General features: G+C 47.9%; 1 protein-coding gene across 1 annotated transcript in view; it reads left to right on the top strand.

The window, feature by feature from the left end:
• Positions 1 to 9,403: 9,403 nt before the first annotated feature.
• AHCY (adenosylhomocysteinase) overlaps positions 9,404 to 12,442 on the top strand; it is a 28,928-nt gene continuing 25,889 nt past the window's right edge. Inside the window, exons 1-2 of the mRNA XM_056353585.1 lie at positions 9,404 to 9,545; positions 11,219 to 11,409. Of these exons, the coding sequence (XP_056209560.1) occupies positions 9,518 to 9,545; positions 11,219 to 11,409 (219 nt within the window). The 5' untranslated portion in view covers positions 9,404 to 9,517. The remainder of the gene's footprint in view (positions 9,546 to 11,218; positions 11,410 to 12,442) is intronic.

Genomic DNA, 12,442 nt, shown 5'->3' on the forward strand with positions numbered 1-12,442 from the left:
CTGGTTTGATTTCCAAAACTGTAGGAACAGTGCAGTTAAGTGTACTATGACCTTTCACAGCTGTCTTCTGAAGTAATTTTAACTTCAGTAGAAATTTAGTGTTTGCAGGAAGATGAATGCTACCCCAAGTACACATATACACTCTTAGGAAATCCAGCAAATGTGCATGCATCCCTAGGGCAGTGTGGACATTTGCAGTCTCTGTTTTTATCTTCCTGGGGTTTAGGTTTTTCAAGGTAAAGGTAGCTAAAGCAGCTGCAATTAGTAACATTCAGTGTCTGTTTTCGAGGGCACCGGCTAAGTTGTTGTCCTGGTTTCGGCTGGGATAGTTAATTTTCTTCTCAGTAGCTGGTACAGTGCTGTGTTTTGGATTTAGTATGAGGATAATGTTGATAACACACCCATGTTTTAGTTGTTGCTATGTCCTGCTTACTCTAAACGGAATTTTCAGTTTCCCACACTCTGCCCGCGAGCAGGGGCACGTGGAGCAGGAGGGAGCAGAGCCAGGACAGCTGCCCCGGCCTGGCCAGAGGCATGTCCCGTTGCACAGAGCATCGTGCTCAGGATGGAAACGGGGGGAGCTGGCTGGGACAGGCCGGTCACTGCTCGGGGACTGGCTGGGCATCGGCCAGCGGCGGGGAGCAGCTGCATGGTGCATCCCTTGGGTTTTTTTGGTTTGGGTCCCCCCCCCCCCCCTTGGATTTTATTCCTCACTCTACCTGTACTCTTCATTATAACTGTTGTTGTTGTTACTGTTATTATTTTTACTTTATTTTAATAATTAAACTGTTGTTATCTCAACCTGTGGGTTTTACCTTTTTCCGATTCTCCCCATCTCAGGAGGCAAAGGTGGAGGGGAGTGAATGAGTGGCTGCCTGGTACTTAGTCGATGGCTGGGGTGAAACCATCACAGTTGTCCTCTGTAATATAATTTTTTCCCTCCTTTTGTAATTGGTGTTTCAGAAAAGTGATTGTTGTTCAACACTAGCAACCTTAATCTCTTTATTTTTCAGCTTCTGATGCCTCCAAGTTCCATTTGCACCATCTGCTCTGCAAAATTCATGAGAAAAAAATGAATTCCAGGTGCACAGACTACTGATTAGTTTATGCTTGCCAGGGCAAGATGAACGTAAAGCAACCCTCACATTCAAACTCTTTCAGAGATTATTTTCACTGTTAAAAATCATGGCCTATCAGTGAACTGGAACAACAAATAACGAATTAACACCAGAACAACCTGGCAAGCACAGATGAATATAATTGAGTGGCAGAAGAGCTATGTATCCAAGATTTTACTTTTGTTTGCTTATTTGGGGAAAGGAGGGGACTGCTTGATTATTTTCTTTTTCCCTATACTTTCTATAACTACAAGATACTCAGTCAGGATGGACTTTTCTTGCTATTCCCTGTCATAACTTTCTTTTGACTAGTAAGAATCCCAACAGGTTAGGAAACTTTGCTATAACTGTGCAGCATGATCTTGTACAAAGACTTTTTAGGAAAATTGTGTACACTTGATAGCTTTCCAGATTTGCTAGGTTTGATATGGTCAAGCAGTGTTTCTGGGAGTTAATTTCTGAGAGAATATTAAATCATATTAATATTTTTTTCCCATTCTTTCTCAGTCCAATCTAGATTTCAAGGTCACTGGGACAGAGATTTTTTCCTGTGGCAAGGTATGTATAGCAGTTATTCTCAGCTGGGCTGTTGCGAGTAACAATATTCAAATCACTAATCCAGAATGCAATCTTAACTGTGTTGTTACAGTCAGATCTAAGTTAGTGCTGTTGGTGCTGGTAGTTGACTGGGAAACCAATGAGGATAAGGGTCTGTGTGGCAGAGTTGTGTAAATCTCTTCCATGTTTGAATCTTTCAAGTGGTAATAAAAAAATCCTGCAGGATCATTAAAATATTGCAATTCTATTAGATTTTTAAGCAGGAGTCTATAAATGGAGATTGCTCCCTGATACCTCAAAAGCCCTAAGCTCCCTCAGCTAGAGGGGTAGGACCAGACTGTGTTCCAGAAGCATTGAACACCCTTATTATTCTGCTGTCCCTAGAGTATGGGATCCCTCTCCTGGAACAGACCCCACCTTCATTCACTCCCTTTTTCTACTCTCAGCCAACAGATCCCCATTGACCTCACATAAGACAAGCATCTTCCTTCCAAGATTACATAATTTACTAAAGGTTGAACAGCAAGTTGCTGTCAGAGTTGGAAACATAATTGGGTTTCTTAGCTTCTTGACAAGTGTTTAATGATATTTTTTTATTATTATTTTAGTGAAGCACATGAAAATTCAGACAGAATCACATAAATACAAAATAATTTAGGTAGGAAGGAGCCCCTGAAGGCCTCTAGATCACGCCCTGCTTGAACCAGGACCAACTTAGATAAGGTTGCAGAGGGCCTTGTCCAGTGGAGAGACAAATATCTTCAAGGACAGAGGTCCCATAGCTTCTTCATGCTCTGGTTGAGTGATGGGGTCATAACGATTTTTTTCCCCCTTATATCTAATTGGAATTTCACTTGCAGGAACTTTTGCTTCTTGTCCCTCACCCTGTCCCTGTGCATCTCTGCAAAAGGTATGGCACTTCTTTACACCCTCCTGTCAGGCAGCTGTAGACGGCCGTAAGATGCACTTTGCCTTCTCTTCTCCAGGCCAAACAGAACCAGTTATCTCGGCATCTCCTCATACGTCCAGTGCTCCTGATCATCTTGGTGGCCTCCCCTGAACTGTGGTACGGCAGTGCCTGCCTTATACCGGAGAGCTCAAACTGCACCCAGCACTGACAGATGGGTTCTTGCCACTGCAGAGTAAAGGGCAAGGTTCCTTTATGTCATCCTGCTGGCTCCACTCTTGGTGACACAGCCTGGGATGCAGTTGCCCTTTGTCACAGGGGCACTCCGTGCACTCTTACTCAACTTGTTTACCAGGACCCCAAAACCTCTTCCACTAAACTGCTTTTTGTTGACCCCATGTCCTGCTGAATTGGGGTTACTCCCTCCACCTGCATTTGTCTTTGTTGAGTTTCATGAGTTTTTCTCCACCTTCATTTAGGACCTCAGTCTACTAACACCATGTAAGTTAACAACATAAAGCTGCTGCTGGTACTGAAGAGACCACAGTGACCATCTCTCCATGGAAGCCATTTTGTTAGTGTGAATGCTTAGCCACTTTGGGCTAGACACAGCCCCAAGCAAGTATCACACAATGACTGTTGAGTAGTCATCAGATGTCATCAGCATCCATTAGCTACTAAGACATTTTAAATCTTTTAACAATGGCTTAACACTTCTGTCTCACTGAAGGCTTTTTGAAGCTGGTGATTTAGAAATGCAGGAATACTTTTTTTTCACATCATTTTTCATTACTGGATTTCAAGGCACTTTATAAAAAACTATAAAGTCAGTCTTCTTATAAATAAGTCTTCTGGAGCATTTTATTAACTAGGTAATTATTGTAGCAAGTGGTTTATATTTTAAAATCAGACCTACTATTTTGAAATTGTCATCCCTAAAAAGAGAATTTTTGTTGTGCTGCCTTGTTATCAGAGTCTGAATTCATGATTTCACTCATGAAGATAACAGTGTGAAGTCGAGAGTGTGTCTATTTCTAATTGACTTTTAAATCAGAATTGATTAATTCGACTTGGGATTTAGAAAAATACCAGTACGAAAAGATAAATTAGTTCCTGTTATCTGCAGAAGGAATATATGAAACCCTCAGGTTGCTGAGAAACTATTATTATTTCCAAGTAATCTAATTAAAGGGTAAAACAAAGACATGTGGCTATTTAATTAAGTATTTTATTACTCAGTTGCTCTGCAGTGCATAATCAGAGAACTGGAAGGGAGTGATTAGGTGTCTTGAGAACGGAAATGACACAACCAAGATATGTATTTCAAAGGAAGGGCAAGATACTGGGAAAATTGTTCCTCTCTTCCCCACACAAAAGGCTGAACACTTTTTCACTGGACTGAAGGACTGGGGTGCTGGGGGTGGTGGTGTCAGAAAAAGACATGGAATGCTGGTGCTGGAATAGGTGAAACATACCGTGCATTTTAACTGACAGCTCTGTCCAGCTTTTGTCTACAGAGACCTTGCAAGCAGCTTTCATATCAGCTGGGCCTGTGGTGGGACAGCATGGCAGATATGCAGGGTACCCACAGGTAACACTTGGATCCCAGTTACTGCTTTGCTCTCTAGATGCTGCATCTAGGACATATGAAAAGATGGGAACACATGCATTTGCTCAGTGTCAGTGTAAGCTGGAAGCCTGCTTCTGCCAGGCTCTTTGAGAAGAGGTTTTGAAATGGAGATGCTACTAGAGAGGGAGCCTTTATCTTGTTTAGACCCAGGTTTGTTCCTGTCCCACCCTGATAACCTCCCTCATTTATACAGTTGTGAATTATCTACATCAGAAGGGCTGACTCATCCCCTGAGTGGTTTACCTCCTTGCAAATTGCTCTGGTATAAATCAGCTTGCATTTCAGAGCAGAACAGATGCTGGTAAAAAGCTATGTAATGTCAAAACTAATACAAAGGGAGAATGTATGATTTAAATACCCGGGGCTTGATCCAAAGCCAAATACAGCTAATGAACCGGCTTCCATTGTGAATTCTTTAAAAGCCTTTGTGTCAGCTCCAAGGAGTGTACTTTCTTTACCTTATGTAGTTCCTTGTACCAGGATACCCCAATGCCCTCCACTAAAAAGAATAAAACAACCCAAGCAATCAATCCTGTTCAGTAAGAGGTCAAGTTTCACCAAGTCTGCCTATCCCCTGGAGCTGCAGCACTATACTTCTGGCAAGAATACTGAATGAAACCTCTGGTCTTGGACTGCAAGGAAGCTAACAGGCCCAGGCTTTGAATATCCCTTGCTGAGTAGTAATCTTGCTCATTCATGCTATTTATTTTATCCGGCCTTTCTTATGCTCAGTGTGCCCTAAGTAACTGGGCAGCTGAATTGCAAACTTGAGGTGAGTCACAGCAAGGGGCAGGAAGGTTGCTGTACCAGTCCCATCGCATGCCATCAGCATACCAGGTGCAGTGCTCATAATTTCCCAGACTGGATTAAGGGAGAATTTACTTGGTTAAACTTGCTCTACAAGGCTCAGGGCTTGGTCCTAAATTCATATTACGCTCATGCTTGCTACAACTGCGAGAGGGAGGAGAAGATGATGTACTGACTTACCACCAACCCGGAGCCTCAGGCTCTCAGGGGCTGAACCAGCCTCTTGTGTAACAGGCTAGCCCCAGGGTTCCTCTAAGAAACAGAACCTGGTGGTTTTTCTCTTGTTGGGGGTATAAGGAAAATAAGAGGCAAGAGGTAAAATTAGTCCAGGCTTCTCTTCACACCAGTTCGTTTATTATCTTCTAGCTCTTGCTTCAGCTCGTGCTTGCACTGGGTATACAGACAGCATGTTCACAAGTAATAATTTCTAGCATTCTTGCAACAAAAACATAGCCTCCTTTTAACCCTTGGCACCAGCCTGATCATACCAGACTCTTACTTAAATGCTGCTAGTCCTTATTCACAGGGAAATCAAAACAGAGGGTCCCTCTGCCCTCTCTTGGGCAGTTACTGATGGAAAGTGGATAGTATCATAAACACAAAATCAGGACCTGGTGAAGTGCAGAAGCCTTTACTGAGGAGAGGGGAGGAGAAAGTTAGCTATGGTGAATCTGAAATGTGTTAGTTTAAAATCACTGTGGCAAATGGTGTTATCATAATGCTAATGCCTGCTACAGTAATATAAACATTACTGTGGATTGAGGTAGTGTTAACTGAATTAGATCCCCAGTGATGGTATTCTGTACTGCTGCACAAGATGATAGTGAGCGGGAAATCCTGTTTTGAAGGATTTTTTGCAAACGTGAGGCAATACGTGCCTCAGAGTTTACACTTGAGGCAGGTAGGGGAAGTTTACTTGTGGCATGAACCGTAACACATTTGCAAGTACTGTAAGTGTATGTCTATGCTACCTTTAATAGCACTATATTGAAAGCCAATTTAAGGCATGAATAAGGGCTCTAGTCCACATGGGACCCCTAAGCTAAATTAGCAGTGTGAGTCATCCAGTGTGCATGTAAGAAGGCTGCTGCAACCTTCAGCTGCTGCCTGGGGCCCACACAAGCGGTAGGGCTACAGAGCAAAGTACTTTACTTAGAAGATGCCAGTGATGACACCACAGTTACAACCTTCATTAGGCACCTTGTGACATTTGTTATGATACAATCTAACTGGATCATCAGACACCGTACCTGCCCCACTGCACAGAATGGCTTGTGCTAGCTGGAACTGTAGCTATGCAACACTTCTTCCATCTGCATCATTCACTGTGGGGATTCTTCACTCCTTATCAAACCTCTATGCAGGGTAAAACAACATTTCTTTCCTAATTCAGGGTGCTCCTGAATGCTGCCACCACAATATTGTAGTGCTTCACAGGCAGAAATGAATTTAGTTTTGCAATGGGTATGTAAGTCTGTGGGAAAATGAAATCATTGTCTGCAGTTTACGGGTAAGGATGAGATACAGAATGTAATGTCAAATGTTCTCATTGTTAGTGGGTACCACTTTGAGACACTCAGGTTTTGTTTTGTTAGAGTATTTGGCATTGTGCTGCATTTTCTAAGGTTGTTGATGTACTCTGAACTTCATGCAGCCTGGCAGAACATTGGTCAAATAGGAGAGAACAGAGGACGCTTGTCATGGGCACCTAGAAAATGAGTATGCATTTAATGATCACTTGTGCAAAGCCTGTCCTAAGGGACTGAGCAAGGAGCACAGGGGGTGATGTGCTATGGTAGGCATAGAACCCCATTCTCCATGCTCCCACAGCACCGCATTAATTGTCAGACCATCCTTGCCACTCTTTGGTATTCATCTTCTACCTGCTGTGGCAAATGGAAGTACTGTGAACAGCAGCCTCGTTTTCTGTGCATTTCTAATTCACACTCAGCACAGATCCTCCCAATGCACTGTCAAGTGAGAATCCTGTTGAACAAATCACAGGCATTCTTTTTATAAAAAAAGTATCAGATTGCAAAAAATCCTTCTTATAAGGTGTACAATATATAACTTGCCCCAGTCAAGCAGCTGACTGGCTTTGTATGGAGTGCCTGTGTGAAGCATACAGAATCTTAGACTGATGTTTTCTCCTAATTTTGAAATCTAGTATTTCCCAGTCATGCCAGTAAGGCCAATCTTTTTGTAAATATAGTTCTGAAGAAATGTCATATTCTTGGGGGTTTTAAGTGTTCCCACCCCTGCCCCCCCCCCCCCCCCCCCCGAGTTTCTCAGCTTTTTGGTGACTGAGATACTTAAATTTATAACCCAGAACTTCCCTACTTGAACTACTACAGTAAATGAAACAATCACAGGATGTATAACATGAACAACATCCTGTTACTGTTTCATCTGCTCTGTTAGGTAGTGAGTTTTTGTACACTTCTGTTCTTTCTCCTGTTCTTTTTGGTTACATTCATTTTGTGCCTATCTTGTGCCATCTGGTGTCCCAAATCCACCAACGACAGCAACGATGAAAGGCCAAGGGTGTATATGAGTAATCAAGGCACTGACTACTCTATACATTAAGATGTAGTGTAACACAGCGCTATGAGGTGTTAATCTCCTAAATCAGAGGGTCAGGGCAAACCATGCCACTAGCATGGCTTGTATTTAAGCACTCCTTATGCATTTATAAACAACAGAGAATATTTTGACAAGCGCTGGGGTGCCTTCACACTAGGTGGAGCTGATCTGTCCTTTAATAAATACTGTCAGCTCCCACCACTCACTCCTTGGCTTCGCTGTAGTCAGGTGCTGGTCCCTTTCAGCCTTCACAGGGAAGTATGCCTTGAGCTGAAATTAGTGGGAGTTATATGAAATGATGTCTTTGTTCTGGCCTTGCTCATTAATTCAGGAAGGATGGTTTATGTGTAGGGGTTGCTGTGGGTTAGTGCGTAAAGACATTGACTATAACTGACAAACTAATGATCGGGTTTGCTGGGGAGGCTGTGGGCTGACACCTAACACAAGGTGGATACGGAGAGTTTTGTTGCCCTTAGGTCACACTGTGTAACAGAGCTGTCGGGAAGTCCCCTTTGCCTGTGGGCAGAGGCAGGTGTGCAGGAGCATACCAGAAACTGCACTCTGCCCATGGTACAACCCTGGTGTCCTGGACGAGTGGGTGGGGAACTGCCAGAGCCCCAACCCCTCTCCTGACGCTGTGAGCCAGTGCATTTGAGCTGTGACAAAAAGGTTGTTGGTGATGCAAAGCAATTGAGTTAGACAAACCTGTCCCAGGGGAACAGACATGCTGCTCCTTTGGGCACCTTTTGATTTACAGAACTGCTTGGGATGGTATCAGGTGTGCCAGTGCACCTGCAGCACTGAATATAAACACAAACATTACCACTTGCATGCGTACTGGCTGTAGAGCTGCAGGCTTCCTCCTGGGACTTCTGTCTTTGCATGTTGGCTGTTCACTGTAGGATGCTCACTGAAGATCACCTGCTGCTCAGGTAGCAAATATTGAACCTCATTTAGGGGCAGCATTGTGAGCTGGGGTCTTGGGGTGAACTCAGCACTGAGAAAGTTTTCAAATTTTTCAAAATAATTCAGTGAGAATTTCTGGGTATGAGGGGAGCCTCATTTTTAAGTATTTCACAGATACAAGGCGTGTAACACCCTGGTTGCAAAGTTCACCCCAGTTTATGACTGAGGATTATGAAAAACGTGTTTCCAATGTCAGAACAGGAGTGAACACGCAGGTGACCCCCGGGCAAGGTTGAAGCAGGGCTCTGCCTCCTGCGTGTGCAGTGGGCATTGGCTGCGGCGGGGGGCAGAGGCCGCCAGGCCTGCCCGCACCGGTGCTGCCCCGCACCGGCAGGCCGGCGGGAGCCGGAAGAGGCGCGGGCCGCAGCCAAGTCCAAGGTCCAGGCAGGCAGGGCAGCTCTCATGCCGTGCCTCGGCTCCGTCTGCGCCTGACGGCCCGGGTTCCACTGCGTGTGGTCTGCCACACTGCCGAGTAATCGTGTCTGCTAAAGACCCCATGGGGCAGCAGGGGGAACCTGGCAGGAGAGCAGGCGCGGTGTGCCGCCCGGTCGGTGCCCGCAGTGGCTCCATGGCCAGATGTGGTCCCGGGGCTGCCCGGCACTGCCCCGACACCCTGCTCCTGCGCGGCTGCCCCGGCGCCGGCCGGCCGGGCCACCGCAGCCACCACCGGGCCGCACAGCCGGCCCCGCTGAGGCCTGGGCTCGCCCCGGTGCCAGGGCCCAGGCCCCTGGAGCCCACTGCGGCGCCGGGGGCCGCCGCTGGGGCCGGCTCGGGACCTCTCCGCCCGCTGGGGGCCGAGGGCGCGGGCCGGTAGAGTCCGCGCCGGCCGGGTGCCACCGCGCACATGCCGGCCCGGCCCCTCACGCAGGCGGCGGCCCCGCCTCTACTTAAAGCGCTCCCGCGGCCACTGCCGCCTCCTTCTCCTGTGCCGTGCCGCGGCCCGCCAGCATGTCGGACCGGCTGCCGTACAAAGTGGGTGAGTGCGAGCCGCGGCCCGGCGCGGTCCCCGGCGGCCGGGGCGAGTGCAGCGGGCGGTCCCGGCCTGCTGCGGCGGGGAGCCGGGCCGCGGCGCGGCAGCGGGAAGATGGCAGCTGCCGCTCGGCCGGGCCGCCGCCGGGGGCGAGCAGCGCGGGCGGGGAGCCCGGGGCCGGAGCCCCGCCGCGGCCCTCCCGCCGCCGATGGACCCGCGGGGAGGGAAGGGGGCGCCGGGGGCCGCAGCGGCTCTCTGACGCCGCGCTCCCTTCCCGCAGCGCGGCACCGGCGGGGCCCACCCGCGGCCCACGGCTGGGCGAGTGCGGCTGCCCTGGCCCCCCGGGACCACCCGGGCCGCCCCTGGGGACCGGCCCTCACCCCCAGTGCGAGGGTGGCTTCGCGGCTGGGACTCGTGTTACACACTTCCCAATGGGATCTGACGGGTGTTCTTGTAGGCTTGAAGCTCCATAAACCCCTTAAATTGTTACTAAGGGTTGCGTGTTCTTTGAAGGCTGAAATCAAAGAGAAGATACCCTGTAAGGCTCAGGCTCATAAATAATTTGCTATTATTTATCAGGAGGCTATGAACCTGAAATACTACAGGATATATTCTTAAGCAGCCCTTGTAAAACCACTGAGCCCTTAAAAGGGGTAAAGTTCAAGAAGCAGCCCCCCCCCCCCATACCGTTGTGTCCGTGGCCCTTCCATCACCTGGGGGTTTCTCTCTCCCTGCCAGGCTGAGGGCTGGCAGCTGCTGCCTCCTGGGCTTCGTGCTGGAGCAAAATGCAATTAGCTTATCGATATTGCACGTGGCAGTCTGACTCAGGTCTTAGTGTTCTGAAGTGCTTTAAACAGCCTGTGTTTGCTAGGTAGGTGAAAGAAAAGTGTCTGGCTATGTTCCTAAGCGAAATGGTAAGTTTCTGAAGTCTCCGAGGGAGCTGACAGAGTGCGAGGGGACCTTGGTGGTGGCTGGTGCTGCTGGGTGGCACACCTGTGCGGCTGCTGCCTGACCTGTCCCTTTGCAGGGCTGGAGTCAGGCTCCCATGCCGAGCGTGGTGTTTCCTACTGCGAGCTAGCCTGTCAGAGGTGGTCTCTTTTGTTCAGTTTTAGCCAAACTTCTACTGTAGGTCCTGTGTACAAAGGCAGAAGGAGACTTGTAACTAAAGTAGTTATGGTGCCTTGAAAATAATTTTTGTGGATCCAAGGTGGGGGGGGGGGGCTGGGCCCAGCTCCTGGTGCACTTGGCAGGGGGCATGCTACATGTGGCTCATGGGGAAGTTATCGCTGTGCAGGCAGCCCCCCCATACAAGTCTTAACACTGTGGAAGTAAATCTCTATAGGAAGTGTCAGACCCTTGGGCAGTGTCTGTAAGGGGGAGTGCTTAAGGCTGGTGCTTGCTGAATTAACAAGCATCAGGATGTCTGCATGCTAGATCAGTTGATTAATATGCTCATATAGAGCACACTTTTTTCAGAGGGGCTGTTAGGTTTGGCCTAAACCTGTTTGAAAGCCTGTGTACCATAGTAAAAAACCATAGTAAGTGGAATATGGTCTTTCTCCCAGCTGTTGCGGGTTGTTCAGTTCAGCTGTTGCAGCCAATACCTATCCACAAGTGTGTGAACAGATACCAAGGTCTCAGCTATTTAAACTATGACACCTGTCCTACTTCTCTTGCAGCTGACATCAGCCTTGCTGACTGGGGTCGAAAGGCCATTGAGATTGCGGAGAATGAGATGCCAGGGCTGATGAAGATGCGGGAGATGTATGCTGCATCAAAGCCGCTGAAAGGTGCACGTATTGCCGGTTGCCTTCATATGACTGTGCAGACAGCAGTTCTCATAGAGACCCTTATAGAGCTGGGAGCGGAGGTAAAGTGTCTCTGAGTTTCTCCTTCAGCGTGCTTTTAGGTAATGCTCTGCCTGGGGCACTGCTTCTGCTTATATAACTACCTTGGGGGATCCTGGCAAATATTTGTGCTTTTCGGAAGAGACTGTGCTGCAGTCTCCAGATGGATGGATTATGCCTTCTCTCCTTAAGCAAAAACCTTGTCACCAGTGCTGCATGCACCTCTGGGATGTGGTATGCATCTTTCCTTTGGACAAGTCGCATCTGCATGAGTAACCATTTTGGGCTGGCTCACTGGCTTCAGCCACTCTGTCAGCTGTGCGTACAGCACCCTGAGCAGAGGTGCCAAAAACTGCTCCCACACAGTTGTGTTGTGCTTGGGCATGCGGTGCTGTGTGCTGAAGCTGTAGTGCTTGCCTCCAGCACAGATTAGTTTGTATTAAGAACCACACCATGCCCTGGTAAAGTCAGCAAAAACTAATGAAGCTTTCTGAGGGCTTATGCTGGCCCTTGAGCAGGAAAACAGGGAGGCAGTGTGGTTCAGTGATCCAGGCCTGTGGGCTCCACTGACTTTGAATTTGTTGTGTAACTATGGGGACCAGTTACCTTGGTCCTTTATTAAAGACTGAGATACTAATAAGCCATTTACTGCATTGTGTTCTCTGCCTGTCTTGCTGAATGAAGTCCAAACATTGTCTGAGTGTTTACCCTGCAGGGCATGAGGAGAGCCAGGCATCTGAGCACAATCCACATAGCTTCTGTGCTGAGCAGGGGGCTGACTGGAACCTGATGATGGATTATGTTAAGTACCTATGTGAACTGAAATTCCTTCTTGCTGAAGTTTAGCTGCCTAAACTCAAGCTGCCCAGAGATGCCCTATCTAGGTTCCCTCAGTGGGAACAGTTAAGAGTTGAGCAGTGTCATGCTGATCAAAATGCACTGGGAGAAGGGGAGGTGCTCTCTTTGTAGCAGCTAAGATGTTTCCTCAAGAAGTGGAGGGGGTAGGTGTAGACAGCGTGCCAGGTCAGCCTGGTCATGCTGTTGTGCAGGTGTCCT

This window comes from Falco biarmicus, chromosome 10 (genome assembly GCF_023638135.1).
Source record: "Falco biarmicus isolate bFalBia1 chromosome 10, bFalBia1.pri, whole genome shotgun sequence".
Lineage (NCBI taxonomy): Eukaryota > Metazoa > Chordata > Aves > Falconiformes > Falconidae > Falco > Falco biarmicus.